This window comes from Staurois parvus, unplaced genomic scaffold, assembly GCF_062004578.1.
Source record: "Staurois parvus isolate SC_StPar_1 unplaced genomic scaffold, SC_StPar_1.0 ptg000014l, whole genome shotgun sequence".
In the NCBI taxonomy this organism is placed as follows: domain Eukaryota; kingdom Metazoa; phylum Chordata; class Amphibia; order Anura; family Ranidae; genus Staurois; species Staurois parvus.
This window is the reverse complement of record NW_028317810.1, coordinates 17,313,390-17,333,241: the sequence shown is the minus strand read 5'-3', so window position 1 is coordinate 17,333,241 and position 19,852 is coordinate 17,313,390. Positions and strand designations below refer to the sequence as shown.

General features: G+C 43.2%; 1 protein-coding gene across 2 annotated transcripts in view; it reads right to left on the bottom strand.

Annotated features, from left to right (window-relative positions):
* FBN2 (fibrillin 2) overlaps positions 1–19,852 on the bottom strand; it is a 289,154-nt gene that overhangs the window by 173,073 nt on the left and 96,229 nt on the right. For both annotated transcript variants that reach the window (XM_089677738.1, XM_089677742.1), the window contains exon 7: positions 11,139–11,264. In XM_089677738.1, the coding sequence (XP_089533864.1) occupies positions 11,139–11,264 (126 nt within the window). The remainder of the gene's footprint in view (positions 1–11,138; positions 11,265–19,852) is intronic.

Genomic DNA, 19,852 nt, shown 5'->3' with positions numbered 1-19,852 from the left:
ACAGCTCCACACGTCGGCGCTGCCGTGCACTTTGGCAGAGACCGACATGCTCAAAGACTGGCCCACCATCTCTTCTACATGTGAATGCAGGGCTGGCACTGCCTTTTGGGCAAAGAAATGACGGCTTGGCACTCTCCACCGCGGCGCGGCACAAGCCATCATTTCTCGGAAAGGTGCTGAGTCCACCAGTTGGAAAGGGAGGGACTGCAGCACCAGCAACTTGGACAGGAGGACGTTCAGCTTTTGCACCGTCGGGTGCGTGCTCGCAAACTGTTGTCTCTTGGATACGGATTCCAAGAAAGACTGTTGACGGAATCCGAGAAGAGGAGTAGCAGGAGAAGGAGCATCTGAACGAGCGGAAGATGCCAATGAGCGACAACTCCCCTCAGCAGAGGTGTTGGAGCCTTGACTGGCTGATAGAGGGCGATTGACGACGTCGGGTGACGGAGCAAGTAACGGAGCGGGTGATGGAGCGGGGGCTGGGGCAGGCAGAACCGCCGTATGTTTATCACGGTTTTCCCAGGCCACCGAATGGTGACGCTGCATATGCTGACGCAACGCTGTAGTCCCAACATGGGCCCCCTGGCCACGCTTGCATTTCTGGCCACATAGTCGACATACGGCTACATTTACTTCCTCGGGCGGCTTGAGGAAAAATTGCCACACCACCGAGTAGGAAACTTTGCCCCCGCTACTCTTCACTGGCTGACTGCTACTTCCTCCGTGCGCACCGGCACCACTACTGGCCGTGGTGGTAGGCTGCAGTGGAGCTGGTGCTCTACTCCGTGGACGTTTGGCTCCACTGACACTGATGCGACCCTGCTGCTGTCTCCTGGGCAACCCACCGACTGTTTTGCTCGCTGCCAAGCTGCCACCCTCTTCTCCTGATGATGCGGAAGAAATTGCCTGATGACGACGAGGCTGCCAAGTGCGATCAACCTCCTCATCATCAAGTAGGGTCTCCGCCTCACTACTAGCCCCCTCGGCTGCGTCTGGGTCAGGAGACAGACCTGTCTCTAGACCGGCTACCGAGCCACTCTCCTCGCCAGTACTTGTTCGCTTGGCTGCTGAAAAGGCCGATGTCTCCCCCCGTTCCTGACCGCCCTCTGTTAGCTCTTCCTCACTGTACAGTGGGGCTGAGCCCACAGCATGCGATACTTCACTTGGTGAGGGAACAGCAAAGGACAGGGGCAGGTAGAGGACACGTGATTTCAGTGGGCTTGGTCCCGGGCCATGCCAACTAACGGTTGTGTCTGACGTACCCACCGACCGTTGGCTGTAGGTGTCAGAGGTGACCTGGGAAGAGGAAGACGACCGAGCCAACCAATCAATGACGGCAGGGTTGTCGGTGGAGACACGACCGCTGGATGACACCGGGAGCACTGGCCTCTGGCTGCGAATACTGCTGCCTCGACCCCTTCCTCTGCTGCCACGTCTGCTCGCTCCTAAAACATTGCCTCCTCTGCCACTCCTCTGCATGTTGTCTGACATACTATTTAATTCAACGATTAGGTGTCCCTGAGTAACAATTCTCTGGCACTCAGTAACAATTCTGTCTGTCCCTGAGTATGAATTCTGTGGCCCTGAGTAACAATTCTGTGTCTGCGCGAGTAACAATTCTGTGTCTGTGCAAGTAACAATTTTGTGTCTGTGCAAGTAACAATTTTGTGTCTGTGCGAGTAACAATTCTCTGGCACTCAGTAACAATTCTGTCTGTCCCTGAGTAACAATTCTCTGGCACTCAGTAACAATTCTGTCTGTCCCTGAGTAACAATTCTCTGGCACTCAGTAACAATTCTGTCTGTCCCTGAGTAACAATTCTCTGGCACTCAGTAACAATTGTGTGTCTGTGCAAGTAACAATTCTGTGTCTGTGCAAGTAACAATTTTGTGTCTGTGAGAGTAACAATTCTCTGGCACTCAGTAACAATTCTGTCTGTCCCTGAGTAACAATTCTCTGGCACTCAGTAACAATTCTGTCTGTCCCTGAGTATGAATTCTGTGGCCCTGAGTAACAATTCTGTCTCTGTGCGAGTAACAATTCTGTGTCTGTGCAAGTAACAATTTTGTGTCTGTGAGAGTAACAATTCTCTGGCACTCAGTAACAATTCTGTCTGTCCCTGAGTAACAATTCTCTGGCACTCAGTAACAATTCTGTCTTCCCTGAGTAACAATTCTCTGGCACTCAGTAACAATTCTGTCTGTCCCTGAGTATGAATTCTGTGGCCCTGAGTAACAATTCTGTCTCTGTGCGAGTAACAATTCTGTGTCTGTGCAAGTAACAATTTTGTGTCTGTGAGAGTAACAATTCTCTGGCACTCAGTAACAATTCTGTCTGTCCCTGAGTAACAATTCTCTGGCACTCAGTAACAATTCTGTCTGTCCCTGAGTATGAATTCTGTGGCCCTGAGTAACAATTGTGTGTCTGTGCAAGTAACAATTCTGTGTCTGTGCAAGTAACAATTTTGTGTCTGTGAGAGTAACAATTCTCTGGCACTCAGTAACAATTCTGTCTGTCCCTGAGTAACAATTCTCTGGCACTCAGTAACAATTCTGTCTGTCCCTGAGTAACAATTCTGTCTGTCCCTGAGTATGAATTCTGTGGCCCTGAGTAAGAATTCTCTGGCACTCAGTAACAATTCTGTCTGTCCCTGAGTATGAATTCTGTGGCCCTGAGTAACAATTGTGTGTCTGTGCAAGTAACAATTCTGTGTCTGTGCAAGTAACAATTTTGTGTCTGTGAGAGTAACAATTCTCTGGCACTCAGTAACAATTCTGTCTGTCCCTGAGTAACAATTCTCTGGCACTCAGTAACAATTCTGTCTGTCCCTGAGTATGAATTCTGTGGCCCTGAGTAACAATTCTGTCTCTGTGCGAGTAACAATTCTGTGTCTGTGCAAGTAACAATTTTGTGTCTGTGAGAGTAACAATTCTCTGGCACTCAGTAACAATTCTGTCTGTCCCTGAGTAAGAATTCTCTGGCACTCAGTAACAATTCTGTCTGTCCCTGAGTAACAATTCTCTGGCACTCAGTAACAATTCTGTCTGTCCCTGAGTAACAATTCTGTCTGTCCCTGAGTATGAATTCTGTGGCCCTGAGTAAGAATTCTCTGGCACTCAGTAACAATTCTGTCTGTCCCTGAGTATGAATTCTGTGGCCCTGAGTAACAATTGTGTGTCTGTGCAAGTAACAATTCTGTGTCTGTGCAAGTAACAATTTTGTGTCTGTGAGAGTAACAATTCTCTGGCACTCAGTAACAATTCTGTCTGTCCCTGAGTAACAATTCTCTGGCACTCAGTAACAATTCTGTCTGTCCCTGAGTAACAATTCTCTGGCACTCAGTAACAATTCTGTCTGTCCCTGAGTAACAATTCTCTGGCACTCAGTAACAATTCTGTCTGTCCCTGAGTAACAATTCTGTCTGTCCCTGAGAATGAATTCTGTGGCCCTGAGTAAGAATTCTCTGGCACTCAGTAACAATTCTGTCTGTCCCTGAGTAACAATTCTCTGGCACTCAGTAACAATTCTGTCTGTCCCTGAGTATGAATTCTGTGGCCCTGAGTAACAATTGTGTGTCTGTGCAAGTAACAATTCTGTGTCTGTGCAAGTAACAATTTTGTGTCTGTGAGAGTAACAATTCTCTGGCACTCAGTAACAATTCTGTCTGTCCCTGAGTAACAATTCTCTGGCACTCAGTAACAATTCTGTCTGTCCCTGAGTAACAATTCTGTCTGTCCCTGAGTATGAATTCTGTGGCCCTGAGTAAGAATTCTCTGGCACTCAGTAACAATTCTGTCTGTCCCTGAGTATGAATTCTGTGGCCCTGAGTAACAATTGTGTGTCTGTGCAAGTAACAATTCTGTGTCTGTGCAAGTAACAATTTTGTGTCTGTGAGAGTAACAATTCTCTGGCACTCAGTAACAATTCTGTCTGTCCCTGAGTAACAATTCTCTGGCACTCAGTAACAATTCTGTCTGTCCCTGAGTATGAATTCTGTGGCCCTGAGTAACAATTCTGTCTCTGTGCGAGTAACAATTCTGTGTCTGTGCAAGTAACAATTTTGTGTCTGTGAGAGTAACAATTCTCTGGCACTCAGTAACAATTCTGTCTGTCCCTGAGTAAGAATTCTCTGGCACTCAGTAACAATTCTGTCTGTCCCTGAGTAACAATTCTCTGGCACTCAGTAACAATTCTGTCTGTCCCTGAGTAACAATTCTGTCTGTCCCTGAGTATGAATTCTGTGGCCCTGAGTAAGAATTCTCTGGCACTCAGTAACAATTCTGTCTGTCCCTGAGTATGAATTCTGTGGCCCTGAGTAACAATTGTGTGTCTGTGCAAGTAACAATTCTGTGTCTGTGCAAGTAACAATTTTGTGTCTGTGAGAGTAACAATTCTCTGGCACTCAGTAACAATTCTGTCTGTCCCTGAGTAACAATTCTCTGGCACTCAGTAACAATTCTGTCTGTCCCTGAGTAACAATTCTCTGGCACTCAGTAACAATTCTGTCTGTCCCTGAGTAACAATTCTCTGGCACTCAGTAACAATTCTGTCTGTCCCTGAGTAACAATTCTGTCTGTCCCTGAGAATGAATTCTGTGGCCCTGAGTAAGAATTCTCTGGCACTCAGTAACAATTCTGTCTGTCCCTGAGTAACAATTCTCTGGCACTCAGTAACAATTCTGTCTGTCCCTGAGTATGAATTCTGTGGCCCTGAGTAACAATTGTGTGTCTGTGCAAGTAACAATTCTGTGTCTGTGCAAGTAACAATTTTGTGTCTGTGAGAGTAACAATTCTCTGGCACTCAGTAACAATTCTGTCTGTCCCTGAGTAACAATTCTCTGGCACTCAGTAACAATTCTGTCTGTCCCTGAGTAACAATTCTGTCTGTCCCTGAGTATGAATTCTGTGGCCCTGAGTAAGAATTCTCTGGCACTCAGTAACAATTCTGTCTGTCCCTGAGTATGAATTCTGTGGCCCTGAGTAACAATTGTGTGTCTGTGCAAGTAACAATTCTGTGTCTGTGCAAGTAACAATTTTGTGTCTGTGAGAGTAACAATTCTCTGGCACTCAGTAACAATTCTGTCTGTCCCTGAGTAACAATTCTCTGGCACTCAGTAACAATTCTGTCTGTCCCTGAGTATGAATTCTGTGGCCCTGAGTAACAATTCTGTCTCTGTGCGAGTAACAATTCTGTGTCTGTGCAAGTAACAATTTTGTGTCTGTGAGAGTAACAATTCTCTGGCACTCAGTAACAATTCTGTCTGTCCCTGAGTAAGAATTCTCTGGCACTCAGTAACAATTCTGTCTGTCCCTGAGTAACAATTCTCTGGCACTCAGTAACAATTCTGTCTGTCCCTGAGTAACAATTCTGTCTGTCCCTGAGTATGAATTCTGTGGCCCTGAGTAAGAATTCTCTGGCACTCAGTAACAATTCTGTCTGTCCCTGAGTATGAATTCAGTGGCCCTGAGTAACAATTGTGTGTCTGTGCAAGTAACAATTCTGTGTCTGTGCAAGTAACAATTTTGTGTCTGTGAGAGTAACAATTCTCTGGCACTCAGTAACAATTCTGTCTGTCCCTGAGTAACAATTCTCTGGCACTCAGTAACAATTCTGTCTGTCCCTGAGTAACAATTCTCTGGCACTCAGTAACAATTCTGTCTGTCCCTGAGTAACAATTCTCTGGCACTCAGTAACAATTCTGTCTGTCCCTGAGTAACAATTCTGTCTGTCCCTGAGAATGAATTCTGTGGCCCTGAGTAAGAATTCTCTGGCACTCAGTAACAATTCTGTCTGTCCCTGAGTAACAATTCTCTGGCACTCAGTAACAATTCTGTCTGTCCCTGAGTAAAAATTCTGTGGCCCTAATAACGTTTCTGTGGCCCTAAGTAACAATTCTCTGGCACTGAGTAACAATTCTGTCTGTCCCTGAGTATGAATTCTGTGGCCCTAACTAGCGTTTCTTTGTCCCTAAATAACGATTCTGTGGCCCTCATTAACAAGTCTGTGTCCCTGAGTAATGGTTCTCTGTCCCTAAGTAACTTCTCTCTGTCCCCAATTCTCGTTTCTGTGGCCCTAACTCTGTCCCTGTCCCTAGTACAGAGCGGTCTGCCTCTGTTCAATGACTGCAGGCAAATGAAGATTTCCAAAATGGCCGCTATATATACCTCGACCATTACACAGTGCTGGCTGGCTGGCTGCTGATTGGCTGATGCGATCACATGTCGTTGAGGAATGCATTATGGGGCAGCGCGCCTTGTCTGCGCGCCTTCCCCGACATCCCCGCTCCGTCGCCGCACATGTCAGCCGCCATTTTCGGAAAAATTTCGATTCGCGCGTCCGAATTAGGCTGTTTTTCGGATTCGGCACGAATCGAAATTTTTCCGATATTCGACTCGAATTCCACTTCGGATACTTCGATTCGCTCATCTCTAATCATAAGCTCACCAAGCTGCTTGTATGTTTTCCAGCTATTAACTAGTATTTGTGGCTATTGTCTCTCAGATAAAACACAGAAATGTTTATTGCAAGAGAAAACCCGTCTTACCTCTTTCTATTTTCTGCATATTCAGGTGCTTGCTTACTGTCCTGACACTAACCAATTCCTACCGCACACTTTCCTGAAGTCCATTTTTTAAATATTTTGGGAATATTTAGGAATATGTAGATGGTTGAAGGCTCATGGAACAGGTCTTGTGGTTTTGAAATGTTTTTGTGCACTCTACTTTGACATTTAATAAACGCTTAAGACAATGTAGTATGGTACTGCAAAAAAGAAGCTCATAGCAAGCTATAATATTAAACTGTTGTGCCACTGACCAAACAAACTATACTAATAAACTATTGTGCCACTGACCAACTTCTACAAAGAAGAGAACTTTTGCTTTATTTTTTAAGATTACATTTTATTCTTGTTTTTAGATCTGTTGTGGCTGCTACTTTGACTGTTTCCTTTGGTCCTATTAGTGCTAGATACAAACCCAGGGGTTTTGCTGCTGTATTTAAACAAATATAGAAGTAAAATTTAGAAAATACATTTTACAGCAAACATTTTTGATGCCAGAATACAGTGTTGCTGATGCTGTCTGTGAAAATTACTGTATACTGTTTTGTAACAGCACATGCAGCTTTCAGGCATCTCCCAAGAATGTAAATTGTTAGAATTGGTGTTTTTTTTGCACTGATACATGTTTCCACATCAGTGCACGGTTTACAAAAAGAGATTATATTTTACATTTTCACTACCTTACACAGCATACAGGCTCCTCCACTTTTCACATCTTTTTGTTACCAACTATATTATGGAACTATTATCGTGAAAATGAAAACCCTACAGATCCTACAGAAATGTCCTTAGAATAATGAACTCCTTTTCTCCCCCATCCTCTTCTGTGAGCTGCTAGACTTATCTACAAGTGACCTGGAATCACCAGTCAGGCAAAATATAACATTCAAAAATTTAAAAAGTTGTTCTTTGATGCTACATCCTCTTACTCTATGTATGTATATATGTTTACATAGTTAGATAAAGATAAGATAACCTGATGATAATGTTTCTGACAATATTTTTTGCATTTGTTGCAAATATTACTATTATTATATAGCCCTTTTATTAAAGGATTACCCAACCCTACTAGATTGTAAGCTCTGAATAGGACCCTCTTAACCCTCTTGTATTGTAACTGTACTGTCTCCCTTTATATTGTGAAGCTGCACAAACTGTTGGTACTCTATAAATCCTGTAATATAATGATAATAATAATAATGAAAAGGGCAATAAAGGAATTCTCTAAAAGGCAGGTAAAGGCCAAGCAAAGTTAACTGAGGCCATGCTGACCAAAACCCCATGCAAATGTGTCCTTTAAAATCCTAAAAATACAACAGACATCTAAAAAATAGTTCCAATAGTGGGAGAAAAACTTAAAATTCTGGAAATACTTGGCTTTTCCTAGGGCTGCAGGTGTATTAAACTGTATCAAGTTATTACTGAAGTGCATCATAAGCTTAAATGAAACAGGCACCCTGGAACAAAGCTTTGGAAAGACAAAATTTTATTTTCTGTACCCAGAAAAAAACATGCCTGTTATAAATGAACTTTATTATAATCACCCTTGCCTGTACAGTTAACAGATTTCAGCTGTGTTCATGCAAAAATTGTTGGCATTAGTGAAGTGAGATGTTTATACCGTGTACACCAGCTCTGTTTGAAAAGTGCTGGCTTGGACCACACTTGCTGAATGCGTACACGAGCCCAGACTGAGCAAGGGCCAGAGTTACGCTGCAGGTCATTTAAGGGGATACAGCTATAAAATACTGTACACTTTGTTCTTATATGAAGAAATGTTTAGCAACATGCAGAGCAATGGAACAATGGGAAGGTAGAAGAAATGAATATTGGTTTACTGAATACTCTTGCCTTAAAGCAGACCAAGGGGATGATATATAAAAAAAACTGTGGAATAGGCGTACTGCTTTACACCAATGTGCTTTATACATGTGTTTACTGTTTGGGAGTCTGAAGCCTGCAGAATGCTATTAAAATGCTAAAGGTTCTTGGATGACAGGCTAAACAAGTACTAAATCTAGTTAGTATGTGATGAACAAGCCTCTGACTAACCAAAATCCCCCTTATTTGTGTCTCACATGCTCACACTCCAAAACATTGCAGCCTACAGTGGGAGTTTTTTGCATTATAGGCAGTGCTATTAATCCAGAAAGCAGTGGGCAAGGTGCAGCCAGGTGCTTGCTGACAAGCTACAAACTTGTGAATCAACAGTGACAATGATAAAAGCTATGTTCATGGCAACATTTTTTCATCCCACGGTTATGCAGCCAAGCCTACATGAGAATGGCAAAACTTCTCAGAATTTAGAAAAAATGCCACATCATTGCCACACCATACCAGGTAGCTGCATTTGGTTGACTTCACTGGCAGGAACAACAGATATTTGTTGGAATTTTCAGGGGAACTAAGAGAAAACTGTCATAATTATAATTTATTGCTGTAGGACAGGTTTTTAGTAGAAGGCCATAGTTCTACTCCAAAGCTGAAATGTATTTATTTATTTACTTTGTATACAGCACCAAGCACAACAGTTATGTTTAATAGTGTGCATCTCAGTGTCTGCAGATGACTGAGTCTGGTAAATATCATCCTTGCTCTGTCAGGAATACTTCCTGAGTGTCTGTCTTTTGGCATTGTAAGAGTTAAGAACAGCTACTGCCACTGCCACTGAGCAGCCACTCACTCACCACCTTCTGTCCTCTCCACCATTCATTTTGCTTTTATTACTACTCTCCTGCAATTCATCACATTCTAGGAATGGGTGGTGGGCATCTTGTTATTTAGCTGCTCTTCCTCCATTTTCAGAAAGCAGAACTTTACCTGTTCTGCTGACAGCTGCCTGTGAATGGTTGTTAAGGAAGCAGCCAGTGCCAACACTAGCCGCATCCATAGCAACCAGTGGTATAACCTGGAGCCATTCATTTCCTGGCAGGGAAATCCTGGGCCATGTAAACAAAGGGGCAGGGATAGAGGCTGGCATCACTGACAAAATATGCCTATAGCCAAATTTTCAATAAAATCAATCTTCCCCTTACCAAGAGATGTAATTTGCAGCAAGTGTGGAAATGGGTTTAAGTGTGTCTGTTGGTCAGTAAGTATTTTTCTTTCAGTGACCAGTGATCATTGTTCATTATTATTGATGCGGATTTACATCACTGGATGACATGATTAACAATAAATAAGACTTGGACTTTTCTGGGAGACTGTCAGATTCTGATAAGCTTCCTGCCCACAGCACTACAACTCTGGCCCAGTGTCCTCATCAATATGGGGAACAGGTGTCCCCTCTGGCAAGGTACCATTCATGTTTAGGACATGTGGCCTTGTATGGTTTGGGGGTGCATGTTCGTTTTCACCATTTCCTGGCATACCAGGCAGCATGTCTGGATAAGGATTTGGTACTGATTTTGAGGGGACCTCATGTTTTTTTCCTGTTTTGTGTAGGACTCCCTATAATTCATACCAGACCTTTAGGATCAGGTATGGAATGTGAAGGGACCCCACACCATATTTTTGAGTGGAGACCCCCTTGACATCCATACCAGACCCGCATCATGAATATAGCCCGGTCACATGACCTGATAAAGTCACATAACATATTCTCCAATCAATGGCCAAGCAAAGTATAACAAACAACAGATATCAAAATCTTTGATCCACTATCAATGATGTAGGCAAGCCTTTTCTTCAAAGAGTCAAGTTGGAACAGGTAAGAAAACCCAATTATTTCCAGTGGCCGTAGATAGTCATTATTTTGCTTGCTTATAGATGTTTGTAGATTTTGATAAATAGTCTACTTGCATTTGGACCAAAAACAAGTGTGTACATTTGAAGATTTCAAAACGTTAGACATTGCAAGATTTGTCAGTACACTGATAAATAAATTTTTATGCACAACACACTAATGAAAAAAGCACTCAAATATTTATAATGCTGCTTCTTCTTATTATTATTATAAGAACATCTCACATCTATAGTGGAAACGTTTTGCTTTAGCTTTAGATAGGATAGGGAATCTATTCTCATGAATTCTGAATGAACAGATAAAATGGCTGATATCATTGCACTATTCATTAGAAGGAACAGAAAGATCCTTGTAAAAGTTGCTCTCTTAAAGTTGTAGTGTTGTTTAATTAAAGTGGAGACCCAGGATAGATCTAACTAAGCTTAAATCTGCTCCCATGCCCCTCCTAGCTCCTATTCTAACTACCAGGTGAAGGTAAACTGCTTATACTTACCTATTCTGAGGATGTTCTGGTTCAGTCACATTATTGGCTCCCAGTGGCCAGCTTTGGAGGAGAGGAGGGATAGCTGACAACTGATGCCCCATAGTAAGTTAGTGGGTGGCTTTACCACACACGCATTGCAGTCATTGTCGGCAATCTCTCCCCTCCTTGAAGCCAGTCGCTGGGGAGATCATGACCGACCAGACCAGGGCCTCCCAAGAATAGGTAAGTATAAGCATCCACCTTTTACAGGGTAGTTAGAAAATGATTTAGAAAGAGGTGGGAGCAGATTTAGGCTTTGTTAGTTAGATCCTGGACTTCCACTTTAAGCTGTCACACATGTTTCTTACCTTCACATTTCTGAGATGTTTCACTCTGTTTGTGACCAACAGGACATCTGCACTCATAAGATCCATCTGTGTTGATGCAGTTTCCTCCTTGACAAAGTCCTGGAATTGCTTGGCATTCATCAACATCTAAAATATAGGATATATGTGTAAATAAAGTACACACTTATTGTGTTATGGTTACGCAGGAGAAAACCAGAACCATATATATGCACAGAACAATTTCCGTGTTTCAATCTGCTGAGGTATTTTGCTGCGTTCCTCACAAAGCTAAATGTGCAGGGGCTTTTGTGCAACTTATCTGCCTCTAAGCTGCTATCCCTGTAATGAAGGACCAGTAGAGTAGAGTGCAGTACTCTGGGAGATCCTTATAATCCTGTTCAAATGTTATAATTTTAATGATGACGTTCATTAATTCAACACAAATTATTTCCAGTGACCTGCAATTTACTTACTCTGCTTCATATAAATTCCCGCATTCCTATATCAATATTGGGCAAGTAGTGGTGTGGAAAAGCCTAAAGCTCTTCAACACTAGACTGATCTTTTGAGAGAGGGGGGTAACCTTTTTTGCCCCCCATTTTTAAAAACCTATACTCAGTACTGAAGGGCATATAAACTGTTATGACCATAGCATGAGTCATGTAAATACTGGAGAGTCATGCTTTTATATCTCAAAATTGATGTAAAATGTTTAATAGTGTTTAATAATGGATAGAAAATTGGGCTTCTTGCTCAAATAAGGTAAAAAAAAAACAGCTGAAAATATTACAAGCTGTTAACCTATGGCACTAACGCTCCAATATCGTTGTATATTAATGCGTTTATGCAGTTAGATGAGTCAGCTAGAAATAAAAGCTAAAGATGTATTATAGCAATTAGTCACTAAAAGGTTTCTATATTTACTTCACAATGCATTCACAATGCTAATGTTGTACATATAACATTCATTAAAGTTAATATCATTCTTGCTGAAATAATAATTTAATCTCTACTAAGTCTTAGAGTACTGTGAGCCCAGCATCCTGCATGATTTCACTCCCCCTAGGGGGGTAAGTAAATGACAAGTTGGGCTCAGAGGAAGAGGACTGCCTGCACATGACCAAAGAGGATGTCAAATGGGGCAGGGCTGGAGTGTGTGTGTGTGTGTGGGGGGGGGGGGGGGTAGGTGAAGATTGGCCCTTATAGGAGGACTATTGACACTTTTTGGGGACAAAAATAATAAATTTAAATATGTGAAGGTATACTTTAAAATATAAGTAGCAGGTTTTACAATAAGATCTTAGACTGTAACTATCAATGGGGTGCAGGAACTTTGAGAATACAGTTGAGAATAATTATTTATGTCTGTTGTAGCCTTTGACCAGTCCACCTCCTGCCTATTACTTTATCGCTTAGTTATGTCTTTGTTCTCTGTTGAAGTATTCAGGCCATGTGCAAAGTAAACAAGTAGAAAGAAGACATCTCAGCAGATGACAGTTCAGTCCGGTATTAAAATATGTGTAATGATTGCTTCATCTGGTTTCATGTTTATTTCAAATTGTGTGAATACACACTGTCAGAAAATAAAAGAAAAATACAAAAGAGTCTTGTTAAAAGGCAATACAAGTCAAGAGTCAGCTCTAGATATACAACTAAACTGAAACTCTCTATAGCAACCCATACCCATAACATTATGCTGTTTACTTAACTACACTATAATACAAGGTGGTGTGGTGCTTGAGATCCAGATTTTGTAGCAGTATACAGGTTTGATGAGGTTTTATGGGTTTAGGTGCCATAAATGTCAGTACAAGAGCATAAGGTTATTCAAAGCTCCAAAAGGCGGTATGGGGCTTGTGTGTAGGGACCAACATTAAAGTAACCTAAAGCCCAACTCCAGTATGTTGGAATATGTATTTACAGACTTTCCTAGACTTTGCGCTATCCAACTGTCTTACATTATTTTGATATATAGTGGCATTATAATGTAGCACCCTCTATGGCTACGTTCACACTAGCCTTGTTAGCAAGCGGCAGACAGGTGTTTGGGAAGCGTTTTTACCGTTTCCCAAACGCCTGGGAAAATTCTGCACATTGCAGCACATGGTGCTGTTCAAACGGGAGCGTTAGCGTTGCGTCGCAGCAAAACGGACGCCTCTGGTTGAGTCAGGAGGAGTTGAAGCCTCCTATTCAAGTCTATGGTGCCGCTCCACAAACGCCCGACCGGCTTTTTGCGGTGCAGTTGCGACACGGCTGCGGGGCATTTGCAGAGCGTTAACACCATTCAAACTTCACTATAGGCATTTGTGGGGCGTTTTAACGCTTGGCAAATGCCTAGCAACAGCCGCTAAACTGCACATGCGGCGTTTGCGGAGCGTTGAAAACGCTCCGCAAACGCCGGACCAATGCTTGTCAAACGCTATAGGGGCGTTTGGCAAGAGTTGGAAACCACTAAACAGCTCATCCACTCCCTCATCATATCTTGACTCAATTACTGCAACTCCCTCCTTACTGGCCTGCCTCACCGCTGGCTATCCCCGCTTCAGTCGATCCTGAATACGGCTGCCAGACTCATCCACCTTATCAACCGCTCCGTTTCCACCACCCCCCTCTGCCAATCCCTCCACTGGCTTCCGATTGCGCAATGGATCAAATTCAAAATCCTAAAACTGACGTATGAGGTGATTGTAGCCGTATTAGTGCATTTGTGACAGAAACAATTGAGTACTGTCCGTGATACTTTTTTTATTTGCACTAACATACAATTTTGAGGACAAGCTTTCGGGGAATGTCCCCTTCTTCAAGGTCTAAGCAGTACTACTCACAAAGTTTTAGCAGAATGTTAGAAGAGATGAAAGAAAACGAAAAAAAGGAGGCTAGAGATAAGATGCAGTCAAAGCGAGGGGGGAGGGGATACTACACTCACACAGAGGGAGTCAAGCTACAGCTAATAGTCATAAAAATGTTGGATAATGATTGAGGAATCTCATGTCCAAATTAAGGCCCTTATCTCTTGTGTCAAATAGAATTATCATTCTTAGTTCAAAAGTTTTTCTTTCCTGAATGGATTTGAAATTTCCTTTAAGTACTAAAACATTGAGGTCTCCCATTGTGTGGCCTGGTTGTGCAGGAAACCCACTGACAGATGCAACTACCTCCACAGTTCCAGCTTCCACCCCCAACACACGAAACGTGCCATCATACACACTCAGGCCATCAGATACCACCGAATATGTTCTGACCCCAGAGACAGAGATAAACATCTCGGGACACTAGCAGACTCCTTCCATAAGAAAGGTTACAAGGACAAAACTATCAACACCGGCATAAACGCAGCCTTGAGAACCTGAAGAGAAAATCTATTTCAGTACAAGGAGAAAAAAACAAACAACCGTGTACCTCTAGTAACCACATACAACCCAGCACTAGAAATGATAAGAAAAATAATCAAAGATTTACAACCCATCATAACAGAGGATGGAACTCTGAAAGAAATATTCCAGCAACCCCCAATACTGGCCTTCAGACAACAACCCAACCTCAGAAATAAACTTATCAGTAGGAAACTTCCTTCTGATTATGATGTCACAAATAATGGAAGCGAACCCTGCAATAAGAAACGCTGCAAACTGTGCAACCAAATCAATCCATCAAAAAGTGTCAGAAACTCAAAAGGGATCTTCAATATCTCCGGATCATACAGCTGCACCTCCAGTAATGTTGTGTATCTTATCCAGTGCAGAAAATGCACAGTAATTTTGGCGAAACAGGACAGAAGTTGCAAACAAGGATGAATTTGCACAGACATACCATCAAGGAACATAAAGAAGATGACCTCTGCACACCTGTAGGACACCATTTCGCACAACCAGGCCACACAATGGGAGACCTCAATGTTTTAGTACTTAAAGGAAATTTCAAATCCATTCAGGAAAGAAAAACTTTTGAACTAAGAATGATAATTCTATTTGACACAAGAGATAAGGGCCTTAATTTGGACATGGGATTCCTCAATCATTATCCAACATTTTTATGACTATTAGCTGTAGCTTGACTCCCTCTGTGTGAGTGTAGTATCCCCTCCCCCCTCGCTTTGACTGCATCTTATCTCTAGCCTCCTTTTTTTCGTTTTCTTTCATCTTTTCTAACATTCTGCTAACTTTGTGAGTAGTACTGCTTAGACCTTGAAGAAAGGGACATTCCCCGAAAGCTTGTCCTCAAAATTGTATGTTAGTGCAAATAAAAAAAGTATCACGGACAGTACTCAATTGTTTCTAACACTGACGTACAAAGCCGTCCACCATACTGCCCCGCACTACATCACCAACCTAATATCCAAGTACCACCCAGCACGCACACTCCGCTCCTCACAAGACCTCTTTCTCTCTAGTTCCCTGGTCTCCTCCTCCCATGCCCACCTCCAGGACTTCTCCAGGGTGTCACCCATCCTCTGGAACTCCCTGCCCCAACCCATCAGATTATCATCTACTCTCCTCTCCTTTAGGCGCACCCTGAAAACCCACCTCTTCAGGGAAGCCTACCCCACCCCCTGCTAACTTTCCAACCTCCTCCACTCTTCCTACCACTCCATCCCCCACAGCTTTCTCCTCCTGTGCCACCATCCCCTCCCTCCTAGATTGTAAGCTCGAAAGAGCAGGGCCCTCGATCCCCTCATGTTTTGCATTGTATTGTTATTGTTCTGTTACATGTTCTGTCCCCCTTTGTAATGTACAGCGCTGAGCGAACTATTGGCACTTTATAAATACTGTATAATAATAATAATAGTCAAGTGTGAACGAGCCCTTAGTTAGGTGCTAGGATGTGTATTAGTAGGTTAAGTATAGCTGTGTCTGCTTAACCACTTGCCCTCCTTAGGATTTACCCCCTTTGATGACCAGGCCCGTTTCTTGCGTTATGGTGCTGCGTTACTTTAACTGACAATTGTGTGGTCATGCAATGCTGCACCCAAATGAAATTTACGTTCTTTCTTTTGGTGGTATTTGATCGCCTGTGTGTTTTTTAATTTTTGCACTATGAGCAAAAAAAGACCAACAATTTTGAGGAAAAAAAACTATATTTTGGACTTTTTGCTATTAAACATGTCCAGTAAAAAAAAATTTCCAAAATCAAATTTCGTCATAAATTTAGGCCAAAATGTATTCTGTGACATGTCTTTACTAAAAAAAAATCCCAATACGTGTAAATTTATTGGTTTACATGAAAGTTATAGTGTTTACAAATGGCGGTATAGATAATGGGATTTTTTTTTCTACTAGTAATGGTGGCGATCAAAGACTTTTAGCGGGACTGCGGCGGACATTCTAACACTGGGGGGGAACTAACTTGGTGTCACTGACACCCCAGTGATACCAATACAATACAGTGATCAATGCTAAAAAAAAGCACTGCCACTGCACTAATAGCACTGGGCAGGAAGGGGTTAATGTGAGGGGCGATCAAAGGGCTAAATGTCTTCTGGGAGTATTTTACTGGGGGTCGTGGGGGGTGTTATTCACTGTAAGCACACTGATTGGGATGGCTGTGCTGTACACAGCCATCCTGAGCAGTGTGCTCGAGCTGACAGGGAGGAAGATTGTTTGTAAACAAAACAATCTTCCTCCCCGTTGGAGATGCTTGGTAATCACCGGGTGCTGGTGGGTAATTACCGTCCGGGACCCGGTGATTGACATCCATGCGCATGCTCCCTACCCGGAAATGCTAAATCACGTATATATATATGTGATTCTGAACACAGGTGCCGCCCTGTAGCGGTATATCCTTAAGCGCTTAACAGAGTGCTGTGATTGATGAGTTAGGTCTGCTCATGCTGCTCTGGTGCTTTTGGAGTTTGTCTGAGTTCTGCCTGCCTTCAGGAAGCTATGAGAGCCTTCCAGAAAATGGGTAGGGGCTAGGCAAAGGAACAGCATGAATAAGGAGGCATCCCTGGCCAATTGCAGGGGAAGGCAGTCCCATTGCATGCTAGGAGTGGTATTTATAGTCTGAGAGCACATGGGTTCAGTGTCTTTCCTGGGAGTGGATTGCACCAGCCAGGCTGGAGGCAGGCTGCCTTGCCTGACACATGCTGCCATGTGGCCTCAGGTGGGTCAACCTGAGAGCCTGAAGCTAGAGAGAGAGAGACCCTGGTTTTGCAGGAAGGTGACTAAGAGGAGTTATCTGCCAAGGCTCTGTCTGGTATCACTTTGGGTTTCGCTTGGAAGATTGGAAGGAAGTATCCACTCTATCCTTGGGCCTTGTAAGTACTGACATTGAGGAACTTGGGGACGCTGTGTGCTTGCTACCTCCCCTAGGGTTTGATAGTCAGAGTGGGTCTGGAACAAGGGAACACTGGCTAGTGTTCCGAAGAGATTGTCTAAGTGCTACTACCACAAAGGACTTTGCTTAGTTATGTTACCTTTGGGCTATCGTAGTCTGTCATAACTGGCTTATACCAGCAACTTTACTACTTTAAATTACTGCAACTCCCTCCTCACTGGCCTGCCTCACCACAGACTATCCCAGCTTCAATCGATCCTGAATATGGCAGCCAGACTCATTCACCTTACCAACCGCTCCGCTTCCGCCACCCCCCTCTGCCAATCCCTCCACTGGCTTCCGATTGCCCACCAGATCAAATTCAAAATCCTAACACTGATGTACAAAGCTGTCCATAATACTGCCCCAAGCTACATCACCGACCTAATATCCAAATACCACCCAAAACGCACCCTCCGCTCCTCACAAGACCTCCTTCTCTCTAGTTCCCTAGTCTCCTCCTCCCATGCACGCCTCCAGGACTTCTCCAGGGCATCACCCATACTCTGGAACTCCCTACCCCAATCCATCAGACTATTACCTACTCTCCTCTCCTTTAGGCGCAGCCTGAAAACCCACCTCTTCAGGGAAGCCTACCCCACCAACAAAGAAATTTGTGAAAAGAGATTCACAGGAAAGCGGCTACATTATGGACAGAATGCGATACTCAGCAAAATTTCCAAAAATTATGCTTTATTACACATTAATAATAGACAATCGGGCAATCGCCCTGGTTTACCATCACCTCAGTATGAGACAATACACACAGACCTAAAACCATTTAAAATCACACCAAGACCGGTCTGGATATATATGTGCTGCAAAGGCTGTGACAACCATAGTCTAAAGCATTTGCAGCACCGCACATTGGTTATACTCCCTGCAGGAGGTATTTTCAAAAAATTGTACCATAGGTATATAATATCACGCGCTATGCATATAAGCAGATACAGTTACCACGTGGAGAGAAACATAACCCTAAGCCTATACATGGCAATGTGGGTAAAAACTTGAATGAAAAAAAGGGGGGATATACCCCAGTAATGTAATTATGGATTCATGCAGTACAACCTTATAAAGGCACATGTGGTTGGGGCCCATCTACCCGTGGTAGACGCACATAGTTGCAAAGATTCTTATAGATGAAAGAGTCCCTGTTGATGTCTTGATGGAGAAATAAATGTAGATAGCAGAGGCCTGCTTTATATGGTTTCTTCACCACAACATGTGGACTGCAAACATCCTTCATAGGTACTGCCGTGTTGGTCCTGACGAAGCTGAGTGAGATACGCCTATCGGCGAAACGCGTTGACGTCATAGGTCAGATACGTCACTTCCGGTCATGCGCATTGGCGATATGCACGCCGACCTACAGGGAGGCAGACATTTTCACATGCCATGAGTCATGCAAAAGCTGTACAGGCGCCATGGAGAGGTTGAAACCCGCAAAATGTCGGCTGATGTAAGCGGTTGTTCCCTGGATCAACACGGCAGTACCTATGAAGGATATTTCTATTTTTTACTACCCATGGCACAGGTGGTGAGTGGACTGTTACAGGAATAATGAAGAAGGTTTCTTGTTACTTATACTCTATATACATCAGAGTGAGAGTACCCAGAGTGATTATCCTCATATTATTTGTCTTATTTCAGGATGGGGACATTATGATGCATTATCTAGATGCAAGGTATACAACAACATATATTGCAACAGGCGGAAGACCCATCGGGCCTCATTCTATCTCAAATATTAACCCCTTGACGCCGACGTAACACAAATATGCGGCCTCACGGACCTGGGCTTTTTTCCGTGGGGCCGCATATTTGCGTACCTGTCTTTGTGCTGGGAGCGCGCCGCTCGGCGCGCTCCCAGCACCAAGACCGCGGTGTCACTGAGAGCCCCGGGTCCCGTTCTAACGATCGGGACCCCTGATTCCGGGTCACGTGATCGCTGTGATAGCCTCTGATTGGCTATCACAGTGATCAATCACTGTGCAGCTCGGCCCCCTTGTTTTCTCTCTCTCTATGAATGGAGAAGAGAGATACATTGTATCTCTCGAACTCCTGACATAGAGAGGAAAAAAAAGTTTGTAAAAAAAAAAAAAAAAAAGATAAATAAATATTAAAAAATAAAGAAAAATACCTAGATCAAGGTTTGATCTAGTTCAGTACCAGGGTTAGTGTTTGGGTCAAGGTCAGGGTCAAAGGTCAGGGTCAAGGGCAAAGGTCAGGGTCAAAGGTCAGGATTTAAAAAAAAATTGGTATCAGTGTCAGTTAGTGTTAATGTCAATGTCAGTGACAGTGTGTTTTATGTAAAAAAAAAAATAAAAAAAAAAGACAAAAACAAAATGCGCACTGTTGTTTCTGGGCTGTACTACGGGTACAAACAACAAATAACATACACATATATGGTATCGCTGCGA